Source organism: Hetaerina americana, unplaced genomic scaffold (assembly GCF_022747635.1).
Source record: "Hetaerina americana unplaced genomic scaffold, ioHetAmer1.1.p SCAF_10, whole genome shotgun sequence".
In the NCBI taxonomy this organism is placed as follows: domain Eukaryota; kingdom Metazoa; phylum Arthropoda; class Insecta; order Odonata; family Calopterygidae; genus Hetaerina; species Hetaerina americana.
The window spans coordinates 53,275,046-53,297,611 of record NW_027286070.1 but is presented as its reverse complement, the minus strand read 5'-3'; the positions used below and the strand labels follow the sequence as shown (position 1 = coordinate 53,297,611).

Sequence of the window (22,566 nt, the reverse complement as noted above, 5' to 3'; positions counted from 1 at the left end):
CCTCAACAACTTGAAGAAATCTCGCGAGAGAGATGTCATTTTTTTCCTCCGCCGTGGATAAATTTTTCACGAAGAGAATTCTGATGCCGGCGGACGCGGGTTGGCCAAGCTGGGCGAAGCCGGGGCTATTAAGCCCTCCCCCCGTTCTTAATTCTCCCCCCCACACACAGCCATCACTTTACCGCGACGGCCCGAGAAGCGTGAAACGAAGGCGAAATTGAGGAGGTGGAGAAGGAGAAATGAAGGGAAGACGCACAAAGTGTGTGGGGGAGCGCGAAATATATGTGCTTGCGGAGGGAGGAGGGGCGACCTGGTTGGGAGGATTTGACACGAGGAACGTGGGTCTGAGGAAGGTTTGGGGGGGTGGGAGTGAGCGAAGGGCTAGCCTCCCGGAAGAGAGAGGGGACGGGACCGATAAATAAAGGTGAATGGGAAGGCGGAGGAGGAGGTGGGGGTGTTGAGAATATGGTGGAAAAGGGGAGGTGCCGCGGTGGACGAGAAAATGTGCTTTCGGGATGGATAAATAGATGCAAGTTTCTAAGCAAGGGTGAGGAGGTCTCTCCGCGACTCTCCCCCTCCCTCCCTACTGCCCACGCGGTGTTGCCAAAATGGATTCACGATGTTTCGAGTGCGACGGGCAATAAAAAGAAAAATCTTGGATGATCCCCGCGACGGATTGGATCCCTTCCCGCGTCGACTTTCGTGGGATAAATGGGCTCCGGCAGTCACTTTAGAAGTTATCCCGTCGGTGACGTCTCCAGAAGGCGAGGTCGTTGGCGTGGAAAAAATCCAATTCGTCGCGGGGTCAAGAAAGAATTTGGCCGACGCCAAAGTCTGCGGAGTAGCGATTTGGCACATTGTATGGACTCCGAGGGTAAGTAAACGAAAATCGCCGGAGCATGACAAGCAATAAAAAAATCAAGAAAAGTCAAGTTGCTGTGAAGGAAATTGTGGAATTATTGTGATGTAATTTGAAATGAAATGAAATTATTGACTTTGTAATTCCAAACTTTTTTATACTTTGTAATTATAAACTTTTTTATACTTTGTAATTCCACACACAAAAGTGTGTGCAATCGCAAAGGCGATAATTTCATTTCATTTCAATATGTTATGCAAACTTACGCCGGACACAACAAATTGTTATACAAGTTATTAAATAATATAATATCTGCATTTTTAGAAAATACTATGATATAGTGCAGGGGATTTATTATAACGCCTATGCTTATTTTTGTCGATAAGAAAAATCGAGAGGAAAAATTACGGACCTCTAAAATTAAAATAACTCTTTTTATCATCATTTTACCATTGGTCTGAAGGATGTTACTTTCACTATGTCAATGACAAAGCAAAGTAAGTGTGCAGTTAATCAATGGCATGTGAGGAATGAAGAATAGGAGCGATAATTTTATATAAGTTAAATAAGTTCTGAGCATTATAATTTAAATTATATAGAATGCCAAAACCCTCAGGTGAATTTATCCATTAAACTGGGAATCTTTTTTCATAAGCAAATATAAAAATATTGCATCGATATTTACCTTTCACTTATTAAGTACTTTCTTTATTGAGCTTATATATTGCCTTTAGTAAGCTCGGTGATCTGTGCCGAGAACGTTTTGTGATGAAAACTCCATTTTTCAAATGCAATAGACCCAATATTCCTGCAAATGAGATGTTGATAAAATGATTTGGAGGAATATTTTACAATATAATTATAAAATGAGAATCTTAGTTGTGTATCCGAAATGTGTTATTCAGTATTTTCTTATGCGTCAAAAATAATTTTCAAATAGGATATACTTACGTAATTTGAAGAAATTATTTCTCAGAGCCTAATGTATTGGATATTTTTCGTACACTTCCTTCGCATTTGGTAACCCGTGCAAAAATCAAACGAGTCTTAAGGTTTCTGGCAATTCGTGCTTTCAGTTTCGACTTCGCTCTATTACATTTTGTTTCTCTAGGCATCACTAACTTTAAACTCTTTTCCATATAATTTTTATTTAATGTGTTGACGTCGACGAAGCTGGGCTAATACACCGTTCTCCCACGGTGTCCGCCGACGAAATATTTACTTAGGCAAGACCGGCACTTTCCACCTCCTCCCTTCTTTCCTCCATATCGTCTTACCTCTCACTCCCTCCCTCCTCCCCTTAGTACCTTTCCAGCCTCTCCAACTCCACTCCTAAATCCCTTCCCCTACCCTTCCCTCCCTCTTATTCATTCCGAGAGGATCCAGACTTGCGGAAATGGGGAGGGATGGGAGCAGTCTCCGGGAGCGAGATTTTTGGGGAGAGTCACCACCGCTTCCCGTTGACTTATGGGAGTAGTTTCACACAAAAGTGTTCCCCGGGATGACGTGTATTCTTTTTTCTGTTTGCCCGTCTCCCGCTTATTTTTGGGTCGGTATTCGGAAGGGAGAGAGGGTGAGTGGAAGGAAGTTGGTGGAGGGGGTTCGGGGATCGAGGACTTTTTATTCGGCTAGGACCGGAGTATTAGGTTGCGATATCTTTCGGCCATGTGGTAGGTGTCGGGAAGTCTTCTTTTTTCCCCCGTCGGAGTAAGGAAGGTTTTGATAGAGATATTGGCCAGGTTTTATTCTAAAAACTTTTTCCCGGATTCTTCCGCGGCGAGGGGAAACCTCGAGGAGGAGCCCAGACTTTTATTGCCTCGTAAAAATATGCGTCACGAGTTCCTTGACTCCCTTTGAAAAGTGTGGAAATACCCACGTGACTTAAAGGTGAAAACCTAAAAAAACAAGTTTATAGTCCGGTCCATAAATTACATCAGTGGTCATCATTTCCGATAGGTTTGACCGAATCGCAAACATTTACTTGAGCAAGATATCGTGAATATTAATACTATATTTAATTCATGAAATGCCAATAAATGAGGTTAAATGTATAGATTGGGCCAATTGAGGAAACTGTTGGGGAAACGGTTGGACAAAATATGTTTGCTAAAAAAATAATCTTAGGAAAAGTGAAGAGTCAGGCGTGATATTGTGGAATCGAGACATAATGAAAACTTCGTTGCATTTTTCCACAGTTAAAACTTTTATTGCCGACCATGGTTTCGATACACTGTATCATCTTCAGGTGGACCTGAAGACCTGAAGATGATACAGTGTATCGAAACCATGGTCGGCAATAAAGTTTTAACTGTGGAAAATTGCAACGAAGTTTTCATTAAATAATCTTAGGCCTCAAGGTTATTCACTTCGTGCGTGAAGCTAAAATGGCACAGATATTGCAGAATTTCAAATTGATTAGGTTTTATGTAACGTAGAAGATGAAATAAAATAAGACGTGCTTTTATATATTTGAATACATCGCTTTGATATCAAACAAGGAAGGAATTATGAACTCCGCTCCATTGAAAAATAATGGCTCTACAAATTTTATTGGCCGATATTATTAGGGCACTTCTGTTCATTTCAAATAATAATATTTACTGTAAGATTTTCGAAGCAGTGTGTACATAATAAGGTTCGGGCATGGATTTACCTGTCACTACGTATGGTCTTTCTACAAGCGTAATGAAACTCCGTTTAAGAATTTCCTGTGAACACTCCAACGCTTTAATTTACGGGTAATTCCCGCATGTCAAATACGTGAAGTAGGGATTTGAATGTTGCTCGAAAAAGAGATATAATTTGAAAATCTATGGCTAATTTTTTTCTTTTAGTATTTAATAGCTCATTTGCTCAATTCTATAATGTTTTTTTATGAAGAACAGTGGAGAAAATAGCTTGAAAATACTTGAATTGGAAATAATAGAAACGAGGACTACGCGATTATGCTGTTCTTTTTCGTAGTTTGGGTTGAAATCATTATTTAAAATATCCGTACTCACCAAAGAAGTTAAGCTTCCCATAAAATTCAAAAAAAATGTCCATTGGATTGAATATAAAGTGCTGTCGTGATCTTTCAATCAAGCCGCTCCCACCCATCTTCGACAATGACCCCCTTATTCTGTGCCCATTACAATAAAAGTGATTGGTGGAGTACTGTAAATGGTAATGAATCAACAACACCCTTCTGGAAGGGGCATTTTCATTTTTTTTCTCCGCTCGGGGGCGATGCCAAAAGATGGCTCCGAGTGATAACAATTCTCTGTAGATTGCATCGAGCGGTCTCTCCTCTCAAGTAGCACGGCTGCCCGATTCTGATTCAGACGTATGTCTTTTCTCGATGCGATGTGCAGCTGCTTGCGAACTTCAGGTTCTCCTGAATTTTCCGTACTGGAGAACGCGAGGAAACTCATCCGACCCTTCATATTTTGACCTCCGTCACAAAAATTTAAATGCTTGAGATTTCAGACTATCATTTACTTTGTTAGATGGGGATTGTGAACTCGTCTCATACATCAGGATGATGCCAACACACATAATGTTTTTTATTTTTTTTATTAAAATCCATATGTGCAGATAGGCAGTGTCCGGTGGCACACAAGTCCCAAGTAATCATAAAAGATAATAGCTAAAATCAGTCAGTAAAACAAAAGTGCACTTAAAGGAAACTTCCAAACAAAATATCTCTCACAAAACAAGAAAATCCCAATTTCATTAGCGTCAATCAATCAGCAAGAAAAAAAAGATAAATTAAAAAAATTAAGCTCTTACATATAATTTTTCACCACACATCAATCAAATTATTACATATATTCCTTACATCTTTTCTTAAAAGTATGCACTGTGTTAGGAAAGGACTCGGATAGTTTTGCCGGTAAGGTGTTCCAATCAACAATTGTGTTATTTAGAAAAGAAAATTTTTTTTTATTCGTTTTATAATTTTCTTCATCACCCTTCTAAAACTCCCTTTAACATCTTCCTTTGATTTTGCATTTTTTGTTTAGATTATTTTTTCAATTAAAACAAAGTGCTATAAAATATAACCTATTTAACGCCGTTATTGTTGCATATTGCATTAATAATGATGATTCAGGGAATAATATATTTTCATAGGAATACTCATTCTATTCTACCTGCGTTAATTTATGATTTATGATATTTCAGTAGCGGAGAACAAGTTTTTAGTTCAGTCAACTTTTGGATAAGATATAAATTAAGCACGAAACCGGTAGGATAGCACACAGAGTATAAAAGTGAGGGAAAACATTTTTTTATGGACAAATTTGAAATAATTTTCATATTATTTATGCTCGACGCCTAATTTTCTCAATTATATAAATCTTTTTCCCCTGCGAGCAGTTGAAACAATTCTCCAATAATAACCCGATTTCTGGTTTCTCCCGTGACCATCTGTCAACGTTGCCCTCAAATATTCTTAGTTATGCCATAGTTTCTATTTTTCTTTATTTCAAATCAAAAAAGTAGCATATAACCATTAGGTACTTTGAAATGTGTCAACTCCTAAGGTTGTAAAGGAACAGTAAACGTGATTAATTAATGAAAAAAATAATATCTTGGTAATTTGCAGACAATTTAACCACCAAATAAACCTCGCCAATGCTGTTGAAATTGGCATCATAAAATAGTTCCATAAGTTACGCTTGCCAAAATGACCCTCTCGTTAATAACAAATGCGAGATTCGAAGCAGCTACCTTTGGGTTGTCAATTACGCGACGTTAACAGTATATAGCCGGCGCTCTTTGAGTCATACATTTAATGCCCATATGAATTTCATAAATTATTTATCACCAGAATCTATTAATTAAAATGGGTCTGAATATTTTTTTATCTGAAGCAAAACATCACCATTTTTTTTCAATAACCTCCCTTGTGTTCATCACTCATGCATTTTAGTCTTATTTCTCTTTTATAGCCGCGCTATGTATGTAGCTCCGAGTCAAAATATTCGAGCTCGGCGAGTATATACCGCGCACAATCATTCATCTGCATACGGAATGGCGGCGTTTTTGCATCGAAACGATCCTCCGGATTTCGTAGGCCATTGCGGAGGGGGGATGCCCCGCAGCATATTTAATTTCCGGAGTTTCCCGGAAATTCCGGGGATACCGGAAGATTCTTGAGAAGACGAATCTAGGATGAATAAATTACTCCGTGATGACAATCGTGTATCGTTCGAGATGAACTGTTGTAGCATATTCTTGTAATTTTTTTGTGATGGCCCCGAAGCGAGACCTAAACTTTTCCGCTCACCCCTCCCCCTCCCTTCCATATTAAGACTGCATTTTGATGGGATTGAAATGTCTGAACCCCATGTCGGTCGAACTCTCTACAAAGTTCCCGTTCGAAGGCCATAGCCAGCGGGTCAGGAGGCTAACATCGACTCTTTTCCTTTCCTTCCAAAATGAATGTACTTTTTCCTAAGCCTATTACTATGTCCTCTGTGTTTCGGAACTACTCTCTGCTTCATATCCAATCATGCTGTTGTATCGCCATTCAATATTATTCATTTCACAAAATGCCGCGCAAGTTGGTCACTGAGATCTTAAAATTGACGTGTTCATCAATCCACTTATTTCCAGGGAGTGTTTGTCGGGGAAAATAATGATGCCCACTGATTGCGCTTCCTAAAATCAGTCTACCCAACCTTTTTGAGCATCACTTGTTACGAGTACTGCGCCATCATCTTGGTAAATGTTCATTTGTTGCTGCTTCATCATTATCCCTTCGTCGTTTATATTTTTCTAAGCTTAGAAATTATGATTTACAACTTATTAACTGGTATTGCAAATTTTACTTGGAAAAATAAATATTGTATCATATAAACAAAAATAGTTTGAAGTTTGCCCTTGCACAATTGGGTGGAAGATTTAAAAAAAACCCAGATACTGATAAGATGTGAGGACAGTTTTTACTGCAATGCCAAAATTGTATATAGAATATTTACCTGCTATATTTTCAATATACTATATTTATAAGTAAGTATTTTTGGCGTATTTAGTACTTAGGAATTCAATTACGCAATTGATCATTTCGAAATAATCGTTTGAATAATATATTGTTTGTTTAATAAAGCTAATTTATCATTATTTTTTCATATCAATCTAGTTCTTTTAGTGTATTGCCATGTCACTAATTCGTGTGAAAATATCATTTGTGGGTGCTGATACGAAGTAATATGCTATACGATGCTCGTAATATAAGTGTGACAGTGCGCATTTCCGCGATCCGCGTATCTTATAGACATTTCAAAAAGTGCATATGTGAGGTATTTATTGTCACCTTTCTGTCACGCAACAAAATTAAATAAATGTCATGTATTCCATTTTTCAAAAGTAATCCAATTCCAAGAGTGTTTGACTGAAGCTCTTTTGTTCCCTATACAGAGAACTAATTCTCTTACAGTGCGATCGCTATCCCCTCTTCCTCCAGTTAGCGTATTTTTCATTTCATTGATGCCCCGCTAAATCTATTCTCCCCCTCTGTGTCCGTATTCAAATTGATTCTTAGGTTTTGTATAGAAATGTTCTTGGCATATTCCTGTTATTCTCATTTTTCTCCTCCTTAAAAGTAAATTTGTATGCCCCTGAAACTTTCTTGAATATATCATTACGTTTCATTGTTGCATCCTTACCGAATTTAGTTTTGTCAGAATGTTCTAAGGGAGAAAGGGCTGGTGAATTGATTTGAATCATGACAAGATGGAAGCAGAACAGAAAAGTGGTTCATATTATAAAGGGACACGCAAGAAGTTCCACTAGCCAAAGATCCCTATATTTCCGTCTTCTCATCTTTCCTTGTTAAGCAGAGCATGAAATGGATCTTCGTCAAGAGCCTCTGCTCAAATCCCAATGGTGAGTTGTAAGGCAGAAGATAGTTATTACCTGGTTTTGAATTTTTTTCTTTTGATGTTGGATAAGGGGCAACGAATTCAATTCACAGCAAAACTGCTTGATAACATTATATACATGTTTACTTAACATAGCGCATAATTGTTTGCCTAAAAGAACATAAATACTTTAACTATTAATAAAATGATTTATGGTATCCTCTGGTGGAGGAACAATGTTTAATTAGTGTTTCTAGAAAGAGTAGAATGTTAGCAATGTCCAGAAATACTAGAGTGTTAGAAATAACCAGAAAAGATTAATCAAAATTCTAATCAACCTGGACGTTGAATCATTCGATCCAACTTACAGAGAGCTTTAATTTTTTTCCATTAATTATTATGAAATAACTACTATTATTATACATTGTAATGCATACTAAGTGATAACGCATTGGGAGGAATGGAATTATTCATTATCTGTCACTCCTTCAACTTACAGGCTTTTGAACCTTCCGCAGCTAATTTTAGTTTCGTGAACGTCAGGTAACCCGTCAGAAAAGTCCCTTCATTTGCGGACAGAATGAATTGTAATTCACCAAAACAATGGTGGAAGCATATGCTAAATATGCCCGACACATCACCGTGGGAGGATAGAATTTTCTACAGATTCATTTAAGAGTGCAAGCACGGCTCAACATGTAGGGAATCGTCAAAGCTGAGAGGATTAAGCTGCACAAACTAAACGTGTCCTAGCGCAGCGAATCCTAAGAGCAAACAGAGCGGCAAGTATCATTTCGAATGTCCCAACAAAGCACTATATTTGCGATAGTAACAAAAAGAATAAATCGCGTTGATTTTCTATCCGCTAATGCACGCTTGGGATTGCCCGGGCGATTAAGAAAGCCCCTTCATCCCCCCTCCGACGAGCCCTTCTTCCATCAGCGCCTCTCTTACGCGGAGCCAATTAAAATGGCATTCCCCCGGAGAGGCCGATTCTCGTACTTTTTATTTCCGTTTTGCCGGCAGGGCAAGGGACCGGGAGACGGGATGGGTGAGCAAAGGGGTTAAAGAAGAAGAGAAATCCTTGTCTGCCGCCCGAAGAGTCTTAGTCGCTACCACCGTGAGGGAAGGGCGAGGGAGGTGAAGAGGGAGAGAGGGCAGAAGGGAGAGAGGAGTACAAGGAGATGGAGAGTGAAGGGTGGGTATGACGATGATGGCAAAGCAATGGGGGAGGGTGCGTGGGGTGTGCGGGGGTGGGAGGGAGGGTCGGTGTGGGAGATGAAAGGGAAGAGGGAGAGGGGTGGGCAGTGGGGGAGGGGGAGGTAGAGAGAGGATGTGCAGCGGAGGGAGTGGGCACGGGGTTGAAAAGAGGATGAGCGGAACCAGAGTAACCTGTTGGCCATAAATCTTCTCCCATTTGATATTCTCCCCAGATAAAGCGCCGTCGGGACATTTCGCCCGCTCCATCGCGCGGCCCCCGAGAGAATTTTGTGTTTATTCGTTTGTTTTGTTTCCATTCGTCTTTTTCCAACAGTCAGTTGGGAGTTTGTAGATGAGGGAAGAGGGAGTACGGGTGGGAGACGGCACTTGAGGAGAAGAAGAGAATCGAAAGAGAGGAGGTAGGAAGGTGAATCCAAAGGAGAACGGAAGAGGACGGATGGATGTGTGTATATAGAGAGAGAGAGAGAGGGCGGAGAGTTTGTTGGAAGGAATAGTCATGTCTCGGGGCCATGCCATTTCCTTAGGGATCCAAGGTCCGTCCCTCCCTCCTTTGTGGGTTTTTTAACGACTCCACGGTCGGGTTTATCGCATCCGAAGCATAAATCACTGCGGATTTGCCGAACGAGCGGTAATGGACAGGATTTGGAAAATATGACATCACCAATCGGAGAGGCTCCTTATTAGGGATATGCTGCCGAGGAAGGATTTCCCAGGGTGGGGATTGTCTGAGCGTTTGGTGAAGTTCTCTTCTCAGCCGTGACGTGCTGAGGCTGCCTGGCGTGTCTATAGTGGCGGCATCACCTCTGCTAGCCACCCCTCACCTTAGCAACAATTTTTTGAAGAATCTTAAGGATTTGATCTTAGAATTAAAATGCAAAAGCCGCTCGTGTTTTTCCACAAGAAGGTTTTAGCCCAACTTTACTTTAATGGTATATCAACTATTGTCTTTCGTCACGAAGGAACATCGAAACCAGGTCTCGTAAAGTTCTATAAACGAAAAAAGCCGGCGAATTTTCAGTTTTAATGATGGACTTTATAAACACGCTCCAACTGAAACAGTGTAGAATAATATTCAGTTTATTTGAGTTGAAATAAGTTACGTTTATATAAAAAAATATATGCAGGTATTTTAGTAGAAGACGCACCTGAATGCATTAGCCCAGTGTTTTATAGGAGTTGAAGGGATCATTTATGCATGCGTAGTGGACTATTTGGTTAGATCGATGGACTACTGAATGAAGGGTACTGGATTAGATTTTCAAATGTCAATAAGCCCATGTAAAAGCCAGGTGGTGTAATTCTATGGTTACTAGTGGGTTATCAAATGGTGGTGCAGGGTAAGAAACTGTCCTCCATACCATACATATTCATTTCATAGCCCCATAGTTCTGTGTTGTGTGAGCGCTATTCTCCCCCGTATTCGCCCGTTAAAAACCAACCTACGGGTTAACTGCTTAGGCTGACATGACCGTAATGATGATGCAAATTAAAACAGCAGGATATCATTGAAAAAACAATTCGTACAAAAAACAGTTGACAAAAGTAATTCATTAACCTATCCGAAACTTAGAACTTCGTCGTTGGGCAGGCCTACGTAGTTTCCGGTAGTGAAGGAACTAAATGGAGGGAAGTGATAATATTGCGTTCCCTCTCAGTTGGGGGCAGTTCCCAGCATCTGGGGAGAGCGAAAATTCTTTTTCCCAATATCCTTTGAATTTTAAATGAAAGGGAAGCAGGATTACGAAGTTATAAAAAAATTGCACCAAAACAATACGTTATATTTTCTAAATATCTTGAATACGGCTATAGTTTATTTATCAACATAGTAAACTAATTGAAAAACATGAAAAGTGTAATACGAGGCAATAAAATAACTGGGACGTGACATTTTTCTTTTTAATTATCAAGGTTAATAATTAATGAGGCACTTGTATTTTGGTTTACACTTTCTCATTCAATGTTTTTTCGTATCACAGGTTAATATACTATTTCTGCATTTAATATATTTTCTCTCACCAAGTTTTTAAAAGTAATTATTTTTCGAGCCCGTTCTTTTTTATCAGTTTTGGTAGAACCGATGGTAGAATTAGGTAGAATCAGCTATCTCGCCGTCTAAAGAAGGTATCTTTGTAACTATTCTTCTAATATCGACATCAGTTGAAAATGACTAATGAGTATAAATTTAGGCTGAAATTTCAGTATTATGACACGTGAAACAGTGATCATATACGATAAATCTTTCACTTGCTGATATTACGGGTATTTTATATTCTGAGACTACAAAAGATTCCGGCAAACGTGGACCAAAAGGAGAAAAAAAATAGAGATATTTTATTAGTGTTCACGGACTCTAAGGAGGTTTTATCTTATGGCAAAAGCATTCACGGAGAAAACGAATCGATGGTATTGTCAAAATTGACAATTTCAGCAACATGCATTATTGAAATGATAACGAAATGCAAAGCACTCGATAAAATGTTTCTTCACTTTAACGCATGAGTTCACGAAGGAATTTTTATGTGGTGGACATGCCATCTCCGCCCGATAGGGAAATGGTCCATGCTGAGGGGAATGGTCATTATTTTCCGAAAATGGAATAGGGATGTCGGTGATAGCCATCGCCCGATTCCGGAAAATTTTTCTCTCACTCGTGTCATTTGCAGGCACAACCGCCTCAATGAAGGTTTTCATCCCTTGCGCCTCCTGGAGAATGGAGCATGTACAAGTTTTTTAATCGAGATTTTTCGCTCAGGAAAAAAAGTCCTAAAAGAATCTGATTCGGTCCGGTAACACAATTCCAGAAATAAATTTGACCTCAAACGGTTATAATTTACTTTTATCACATTGTGACTTCATTGAAGTCTACAGTCAAATTGAAACATCATGAAAAAGACAATATTTTACTCAGAGAAACTTCAATCAACTTCAACTGATCTTTACGATTTGACTTTGTTTCTCCCTAATCCCTCTTTCATAAATATCTCGAAAAAAGCTCGAATTTTCTTTTAAAGAATAGTTTTTATTGCTCATTCGGAAATACCTAAATTTTCTTATTTTACGCACAAAATTTTCCTAATGATTGAACAGGAGTTAATTTTTCCAATCAATTCAAAATTAGAGGTCATGTCCACTAGTTTTATAAAAACCCGTGCAGTTTTTTATTTCATTGAATAGTTAATTCGGCAACTCTCTCTCTCTCTCTCTCATAATATTTCTTTGCAGCACTCCAACTTAAACTGTGAATAGGTGCTATTTCACATTTTGAATGTAATTCAGTTTTACTTAAATTTTAATAATATGCTTAGGATGTGTGCCATGTGCGCACTTTCATAATGATACACAAATTATTATAACTTGGTATAAAAGAGTTACTAGCTTGTTTCACTTTAATTGACGCGCTCTTCGAGAACACTGTTGGATTCCTCAAGCGGTAGAATTTTCAGAAATGGAGATTCGGTGCAAAAATAGCCTCTCTAGGCTTTATATATTTTCCGCTTTTTTTATGAGGCATGGGAGGGTGACTGAAGTGAACATTTTTGTGTGGCTGTGTTTTGGTTTTCCAAATCGCTCCCACTCTTTCAACGGAGAAGGAGGGACGAGATTGACAGAGCTCCTCCATTCCCGATTGGTGTAGTTTCCTTTTTTGTAAATTATTTACTCTCCCGTGGAGAGGCTCCTGATAAAACCACTGGATCCTTTCAAAACGTTTCTCATTTTGACAGGTAGATTGCTGGAGCTGACTAAAATCAAATGCCTTTTGAGTGCGTTCTTGGGTGTTTAAAAATAGACTGTGGGAGATATCGGTCCATGACCTTTTATGTTTCTGAAATAAGGATTGATGCACGCCACTCATGTCCTTTTTCTAAGGAACACAGCGAAAAGATTAAATCATGGATATGATCGGCATTAACTCCTCCTCTCCTAAAATTACAAAATGTTCTAAGCAAAAATGAGGGAATATGCACGAAAAAAATGAGGTCACTAGTTCAACGTATTACATTAAATAAGCTTACGAAAACAACATTGAGGATACCCATTGGAATAATTCCCCATTAATAAAATACCCATTGAGGATACCTACCTTAAAACAATTTGAATATGAAATTGTAAATAGATAGAATGTCCTTTAGAAATTTTTGAAAAATATTTTGAAATCGTTGTTAACAATGAGAGGTAATGCAGTTAATGAGTCTATTGCTTTTTGCTCTGTGGACGCTGCTATGTGTTGTGTAATTGACTTTCTGCGGCAATGATCATGCAATAAAAATCTCTGCCGCTGGAACATGTTAAAATCACAGTCACCAATAGGTAACTAGATTATGGAAATTCCTTTTAGTTCAGATGTTGGGTGAAGAATATTACTGTTAAAAAAAAAAATATATATATATGATTTCGTCGAAGTAGGTCAGTCAGTACTACTGTTTCTTCTGAGGAAGACGAAGCTAAATTCCGTCGAAATTATTAAGAAATAACGTGTGAGTGTTCTTTTTATGTGTTCTTATATTGTTTGTTGCAGACCAAGTTATATATATATGTGTGTGTGTGTATATATATATATATATATATATATATATATATATATATATATATATATATATATATATATATATATATGTGTGTGTGTGTGTGTGTGTGTGTGTGTGTGTGTGTGTGTGTGTGTGTGTGTGTGTGTGTGTGTGTGTGTGTGTGTGTGTGTGTAATTGAAGCATTCACATAGTGATGACGCACGTATCGGCTTGGATAAAACACTTTAGCCTATGTAGTAATAACTTATATCGAACGAATTTAACGGTTGCTGGTCAGTATAACTGCGTAATGGAAACACAGATAAATGAGCTTGTGCGCCAATTATTTGTGACGAGATGAAAAATGCCCATTTTAAATTTGGTCAAGAAGCTACGTTTTTTCTTCAGTTTGATTTTCATTTTATCCTCACACCGATGAAAAGCCGTATTATTGATGGCTCACTGATCTACCACTCACCATTGCATTCAACCAGCGAATTTAAGAGAGACCGTCAGAGACAATTGGATGTATCCGTTGATGTTAGTGATAAGCCACCTCGCGCTTAGTAATCATTCTCATGAGGTGGCTGTGCTTCACACGGGCTCAATTAAGGAAAGGCCGGCACGGACGTTGTTCCTCTGTCTCCCAATCTTTGTCTTCTACTCAATATTAGAGCAGCTAGGCAGGCAATCGCTCACGGAGCGAAAGTTAAATTGCAGATTTAATTTCTAGCATACATTGGAAGGAGGGCTCTTTAGCAGTGATGTTGAAAATCTATTATTACCCCCATCGTACTACGGTAGTAGAGGCCATGCTAATAAAACTGGAGAGATTAAGTGTAGAACAGATTTAAGATGCCGCTTTTTTCCACAAACGACAAAGGATTAGAATAAAGTTGAGTGACTGCAATAAGGTTAAAAATATTCGGGCCAAAATTAGCCTGGTGTGTATTCACCCCCTGCCACACACCCTAGCTATGACTTGCAGGGTACTAAAAATTACTAAACATTCCACTTCTCTTTTTCTCTCGCAGAGGCCGAGATCCGCGAAGCCATCCAGCACTCTCTCAAAGTGTCGCGAGAGGGCCTATGCAAGGTTCCGCGTCCCAAGGTGGTGCAGGTCAAGGACGTCTACCCGCACCCGGCCAAGACGTACATGCCACACTGCACCATTCTGCACCAGTGCGGCGACGACACCGGGTGCTGCCGTGACGAGACACTCTCCTGCGTCCCAAGGAAGACCAAGAGGATCGAGCTGTACTTCTACGTGAGTACACATATTCACTCCTTGCTTTAATGTTTTTATTTTGTTATCTTCTGGCGAATTCAGCGTAGTGCAAAATAATGCGCTGATGAATTCAAGAGGGAGTTTTTATTTTATATTTTTGCCGATGATTATTTCCTTTTTCAACAGTAAATGAATAAATTTTCCGTGAATAGTTGTCCTATTTGCTATTTTCGCAAAATATAAACCTTCGTATAAGATATCAGCGCTGGGTAAATTTGGTGTTGTTACCACAGCTACATTTACTTGTAAATCATACGTGGCCCGAACTTTGATGAAGTAGTTTCTTAGATTCCAAGTACGATTTTAAAGGTAAAATGATGTATCATGTCTAAATATTTTTATTAGCGCTATACCTTTTTAAAATTTCATATTCCTTGATCTTTGCCGTATTAAATGGTAATTAAAACAGGATAATATGTCAAATCTTAAAATTTCATTGTCTATTATTGTTATTGGTGTCATCCATGTGCATACATTATGCTTACTAATCACTGAAACATAAATGGCCGTACCATATAAGCATATGAATCGCAGAAAGCATACTGCCTCACAAGTATGCGGTATAAAAGGGCACGTTTAATGCCACAAACTTCAGAAATAATTCCTGAAATGAGAAATTCCTCTTGATAGTGAACACGAATTACTGAAAGTTACTAAAAAAACTTACTGAAAATTACTAAAATTGAAATACGCAATAAAGTTCAACGAAAGGTGCTAAAGAGTTATCTTTGAAAGCATCTACGCTTGAGGACGTCTCAAAGAAATGCTTTTCGGAGTCGTTCGATCTGTTTTTGCAAAACTTCCAATTCCAACAACCGTCAAACACAAATATGGTCTAATATGTTTGCATGTTTGTCTTATTTAGCGATTTGCGTTTGCTGTTTCCCCCGTTTCATTAACTATATTTTTAATTTTCACAATATGTTGAAAAGCATTATTACTAACTAGAAATTTCATATGCTAAGTTTTGGAATTCTATAGAATCTATTGGCGTTCTATTAGAAAATAAATATCTGACTTTATATTTAACTCCGAAATTAATCTTTTGCATGAAATTTCTAAAAGCAGATGGATTCAAAGAAACATTTCATATCAATGATAAAACTAATCTATTTGCATTTCAGAAATTATATTTCAAGGTGTGGGTAGAGAAAAAATCACTTGAACACATGAAACACGACATTAACCTTACTTGCTCAATTTTAGATAATATTGTTAGTTGATAGCATTAACCACTTGATTCATAGTATTTATATGTCGTTTTTCTCGACAGAAAGACTTCCATGCCAAGAGAACTGTGCGTACTTTCATGTGTTACACCAACATATCCTTGAAATGCTTAGCTATGCAAATTTAATGTTTTCTCTTTCGAATAAAATGCCGACATTCACGTTCCAATACTTTTTCAGCCATTTCACATTAATTACAGCAAGTAACCAGACTTCGTTCAAACATAAGATCTGTGCCAATCATTGTGGACCTACTAATTCAAATGTTGAAGCCAGTTAAAATCTTTGTTTTTTACTGTCAGTATATTCTGATTGAGTATTATTAGGAAGTATGCAGGAATTTTATAGTTTAAACATTATTGGAGTTCCTGAAGTTCGTTGCGCATCGGCGGATGACTCCATTGAATTACTTTGTCACGGAATGTCCGCAGTTCTTGCGAGTTGGTTGATAAAATAGAGCAAGCATAAGGTATACGGATAAAGCAATTCAAACCGTTTTAATACTATGCAACTTAAGTCAAACTGGGTGGAGTGTCCCTTCAGACACGGACGAAAACGAAGTGCACATCATCCCTCTAAACTGTGGGTTACTCTTGTGATCACACTTAATAGTTCTTCCTAACTCTATGGAATTAAAAATTGTTTTCCGTCTCTGATCGAAAAATTTGGTCATTATGGCTAGGCACATAGGCATTAAGAATATTTTTCCACCTTGGGAAAGAGGAAATGATTATTCATGAATAATAACTCCCAAGAAAAAATCTGTACAAAGCTGAAAGTCTAATTTCAAATTAAAAGAAAAAATCATGGTGATTTAAATTATATTCTAATATCCTTCATTCAATTTTCTAGTTTTGAATATTATCTTTTTATCTTTATGAGTCATGTTACATAAAGGTAATAATTATGTATTTCCGATTAATAATACATTCAATATGATTGCGAACTAAATGCGTAGCATATGTTTTTGGCTAAACGCCATTTTATGTCACGACCAACATTCAACTTCTCCTGCCTTTCAATCAAACCTCCGGTGGCGCCCACTTCAAGGAGCGGTTCAGATCAACGTGCCGTAATTGTGTCTGTTCTGCCTTGACGAGATAATTTCATGCATAATTAAATCGCTTGAAGTTCTTCCGACCTGCTTGCAGAAGGGATCTCCAAAATATGATAATTCACAGACACGAAGAAACTGAAGCCCTGTGCCGCCAGCAAGTACCCACACGTAGAACTTCTCTTATCACGCTTGAGAATCGGTAATGAATTCATAAAATTTGCTTAGATATCCTCATTAGTCACTTTAAATTCATAAAACGGATCATAATTTTAGGATGAAAGGATACTCCCTTGTCAGGCGGATGGAAGAGTCGTAATCGCGTCGGGTGAACGTCAAAGGAAAGTAGCCTCCCTGAATCACGACCCCTAAAGTAAGGATCCCTTTTAGTGAGCCAGATGACCTTTGGCTTCCACGCGAAATGCCGTCGTGGCGCGTCCAAATATATTCCCCGTGGCGCATTTCGGCTCATGGACTTTGGCAGCGGGGAAGCGAAAAAATCAGCGTGCTTTGCATGTCTCGATTTGCATTTAATGTGCTTAAAATGTTCTGAGGTATTGCAAAGACCCATGTTAAACGTCCAGCAGTGGGGCAGCGATATAATTTAGTTTGAATAATCCAAATGACCGTAATAAAGTAATGTGATCAAGAAATAGGAGCTAGAGAAAAAGGAAAAACATCATAGAGACGTTATTCGCGTATACAGGAGATGAATGATTAGTGTAAACCGATGAAGAAGACACAAAAGCATATAATAAATATAATGTCAAACCAAATCAATCATTTGGTTGTTGTGGCATTGTGTTTGATAGTCTTTATGCCACAAATCTGTTGTCACCTGTTTTTATAGGTATCTATTTGTTATTATTTTCATGCCAATGTGCTTTAAAATTGCATGGAATCAACAAGAGAGAAGGTACCATATTTTATTGCTGAATAGCATATTGATCAAATTAAAATTGGTACTTAAGATTGTGTTTGTGAACTAATTTTCTCTGAGAAGCACTTCCTCGTAAAAAAATAATCATTTTTGTGGCCGTGTACTAAATAGTATCAATATATGAACGAAAGATGACGATAAAGTAAAATAATATTGTTATTCAATGTTTAAAAATTAAAAAAGTATTTGTATCACTGTGTGTACAGAGTGCCCACGAAAATCATGTTTTCTATAATTTCAATTAGTAATGGTTATTAAATTATCCCTTCATTAATTTGGGCATGTATTGTGTAATATTATTTTGTATTATTTTTCTCGTTATTCTTTAATTTATTCCCTCTCATGAACAGATATTAATAGCCAAGAAACCTCAGTAGAGATAGTTTTGAAAAAAATATTATTTTTCAAAACGATTTTAACTTGAAATACGATATTGGGATTTTTTGGAAAGGCAGAGTAGTATCGTATTGCCAATTGCTGAGTGTTGCTGGTTTTTGAACTTGATAATATCAACAAGAGCTATATCGAGAACAGAATTTTATAATTCCTTCTCAATTTCACCAGCGATCGGGAAACGAAGATGACGGTAAAAAAAGGGGATCAATGATGAAAAAGAAATATTAGATCAGTTTCTTTAATAGACCCAGAGGCAAGATAAACATGACGTTGTCATGACGCATCATTTATTTCGAAGAGACAAATATGGGGAGCGAATATTCGTAGTCATTCTATCAAATCGAAAAAAATAAGAAATACTGTCGCAGTGATCCTTTTCTAAACTTTCTTATTTTTTTATCGCGCAGGTGACTAATAACGAATACCCGGTCCATTCGGAATACAGGGAAAGAACGCGCTTCCTTATATATTATTCCGATGTATTAATTGAGATAAGGGCTGCCATCATGGCAATGAGGGGGTTAATATTCGTGGGGATATCTTCGGGTGACGTCATGCACGGAGATAAATTACTTCGATTGCGAGTAGCTGTGGAAAAAATGTGGGAATATGAGGAGTTGTAACGACGTAGAAAAAATAAATAAACCCCGATCAAATAGTTATAATGCGTAATCAATTACGAAGACATGAAAGGCGCACCTTGAGCACCTCATATTTCAATCAAGGCGCATCTCTCCGTGATGGAATAGGAACGACGACAACCTTTTATGACGCAGATACGGGTAGTCCACAAAAGGAGAACCGTACTTATCTCTCTGCCTATCTGGAGGTGCACATTCTACGCCTATTTCATCAATTAATCTCTGTAATTTTATTTGTGATTTTTTCATTGAGCATACAGTGACAGTAATACAAAGTAATAGCGTAATGAGAAAGTCAAAGTCTCCTTCCTGAGCTGCTCCAGACGCGAGAATATGCATGGTAGGGCGTTCTCATACTCTGCTGCAGAAGTAGAAGCCAAGGAGAATTTCTTTGCAGCCATTTCTTCATCTGAATTAAGGCTCAATATTGTTACCGTTTTATAAATATTGGTCGTTGGTACTGATATTATAAATATCAGACGAGTGCTATAGAACTGACAATTGACTTTATGAAATACTGCATAGGTTAATCGGCTAATTAAAATTAATTCATTGATAATTCAATAGGATTATTAAGTTATCTGTCATTCAATAATATGTTCTATATCTATTAGGATAAGATTTTTTCTTAATGCCATTTCATATTGCGTGTCCCTTGGGATTCTTCCGACATTCTCCGTTCAGCTTTTCACCATTTGTCAGAATGGGTACGATAAACCACAGGGGGAAGGGGCACGCCTACATAAACCTTATGAGGTAACAAAAGCTAAAAACTTAATTTTACTGAGGTTTATCATTTAGATAATTGCTAATTAAGGAAGCTGTGGTTAAAATATGTATGCAATACGAAGCACATTAATTCGTCCTCCCGATCCAACTTTTCAATGAAATCCGAAAAGTGTCCATGACACTCCATATCACGTGCATATTGTTTCTTTTGTTTTGGAAAATATATGCAATTGGTATGCCATATATTTTACTAGTAACAAATGCCCGGCACAGAAGAGTTGTGAGAGAGTTGAAGAGTGTGAGGAGTTGCACAAGAGAGTTGGGATATGTTTGGAGAAAATATTAGAACGCAAGCGAATTGAATGAACTATGTTTGTTTACTCGTAAAAAATAATATTGAAGAGAATAATTCACAGTCCTGATTTCAATACAAGTAAATAGGCGTCGCGATCATTACTTGCCTTGATTGGTAATATACGAGGGTCATCCGGAAAGTAGTACCCGTTCGTGCCGCATGAAGTGCTGACGACGCGAGTAGCCGCTGGACGAGGTCAGATAGCTTCAGTGGCTTGTCTGCCTTCTCTGAGCCAAGTTGCGTGACGCTAGCATTGCCTGTGTTGTTTCTGTGATTGTTTACAATGTTTAAAAAAATTGAGAACGCCGCCAGTTGTGAAGTGAGGGCAGTGATTAAATTCCTCAATGCAAGAAACGTTCGCCCATGTGATATTCATCGCCAATTAAAGGAGGTGTATGGAGACAATGTAATGGACGAGTCGTCTGTTCGGCGGTGGTGTCGCAACTTCAACATGGGGAGGGGGAACACACACGACGATGAGCGTTCGGAGAGACCGTCTGTCATTACAGACCAACTGGTGAGCTCAGTTGACGAATTCGTGAGGAACGATCGGCGCGTCACAATTGATGACATCTGTGAGCATTTTCCCAATGTTTCTCGAACAATTGTTCATGAAATTGTTAAACACCATCTGCATTATGCAAAAATTTGTGCAAGATGGGTCCCTCGCGTATCTCAATGAGCTGGCGGCGAAGGACTATGCAGCAGGAATACAGAAACTTGTCACACGTTATGACAAATGCCTTAATTTGCTTGGAGATTATGTTGAGAAGTAGTTTAAAGTATCCTCTTTCAAATAAAATTTTTTATGTTTGTTAATATTTACTTTTGTGTCTTTATTTCACGAACGGGTACTACTTTCCGGATGACCCTCGTAACTCAATGAAAATCTCCCATTACAATGCAACAATTTCAGAGTGTAAAAATCATTCACCTTGACCGGGATTCGAACCCGGACCCTGGTCAAGGCGAATGATTTCATACACTCTAAAATTTTTATATTGTAATTCGAAAATTACGGATGACTCCGTCAAAAGTTACTGTCGCGGTATCTCCCGCAGTTTCTCAGAAAATGTCCCGTATTTCACCAACTGAAGTCAGCCAAACTGAAGAAAGGCCTCTATTTTTCACAACTCTGCGTATATAATACGTAGCACTGCACTAATAGTAAAAACGAAGATTGCATTGGAAGATTTGTATTTATTACCCGATATTTTAGCATTAAAATGCTAAACGCTAGCAGCCACGTATATACGGAGCCGAGAGGTAACGCGTCGAATGAAAATCTTTCGTTTACAGAGGTTCGCAATGAAAGGGACGAATCGTGACATTTCGTTCACCTTCCTCCTGGGATTGGGCAAGAAACCCGTCGCCCGGAGGTGACCACTCCTCTCCCATCCCTCAGTACTCCGCTGGGATTCTCTACGTTAACATTCCTCTCTCCACTTTGATTTCGTTTACGTCGTCGCCTTAATATCGCAGCCGAGTGCGCACACACGTCTCTCACCGTGTCGTCTAATCAACACTCCTTCCGAGACAGGGGAGCAACAACGGCGGCGGGGGAGGGAGTGGGGAGATGGATACGTAACAGGTGGAGGCGACAGAGGAGCAAAAAGGGAAAGACGTGAGGAAACTGTTTGTGAGCCGACTGGTGAGGGAGAGAAAGATATGTGCGGGGCGGACTGAGTGGAGGGAGATGGAGTGGGTGAGATGAAACGAGGAGGGAGGGCTTCGGGGGGGGGGGGGGGTAGTGGTCGACGGGTGAATTGGGGTTGGACGATGGTCGAGGTCCTGGGGAGAGGGTGTTGAAGGCTGTGGGTGGCGGAGAGGTGAGGTGAGGGGAGGCGAATTTCGAGGCCCTCCCGAGGAAGGTGAACATCCCCTTACCTCTTTCGGCATTGGTATTCACTTGCGTCGCTCCCAAAAAGCTTACAGCAGTGTTGCCGATTGCGCATTGCTGACAATGTACTCATGTGGGTTATTGTGTCCCCGGTAAGAGATCTCCTCGGAATTCAATGAATCTGAATTCGAGATTTCGGTCGTCCTCAGGTAAACCTACAGCACACATGATGTGAGTCGACCAAATTTTGTAAGCCGATCACGAAGATGCGTTTCAACTATTTATTCATGGATTCGCGGTAGAATTTTGAGCGAAAATAGTCTTTGTTTTGAGTTGCGGTGATAGTCAAAACAATAACATTTTGCATGAAGGGGTGTATTTTAAATGAAATCATAATATGTACGAATAACAGTATTATTTAAAACAATAGTGAAATTCATGCGATTGCCACTTCTCTCATGAGCATGAGCTTTTCTTCTTATTTATCAAAAGAGTGTGTTACTATCATGTCCTGAAAGCGTGTTCCGTCGTAAACTGAATTAAAGGGGATGATTTATTTCTGTCTAAACCTATTGTTTAGGTAATTACAACATCAGTTACTTGAGAGTATTGCGCACAAACATTATAGGATTTCCAATTGCAATAATTACTGCGTACATAA

General features: G+C 38.7%; 1 protein-coding gene across 1 annotated transcript in view; it reads left to right on the top strand.

Annotated features, from left to right (window-relative positions):
• LOC139700125 (uncharacterized) overlaps positions 1-22,566 on the top strand; it is a 599,750-nt gene that overhangs the window by 455,307 nt on the left and 121,877 nt on the right. Inside the window, exon 3 of the mRNA XM_071598655.1 lies at positions 14,468-14,700. Within this exon, the coding sequence (XP_071454756.1) occupies positions 14,468-14,700 (233 nt within the window). The remainder of the gene's footprint in view (positions 1-14,467; positions 14,701-22,566) is intronic.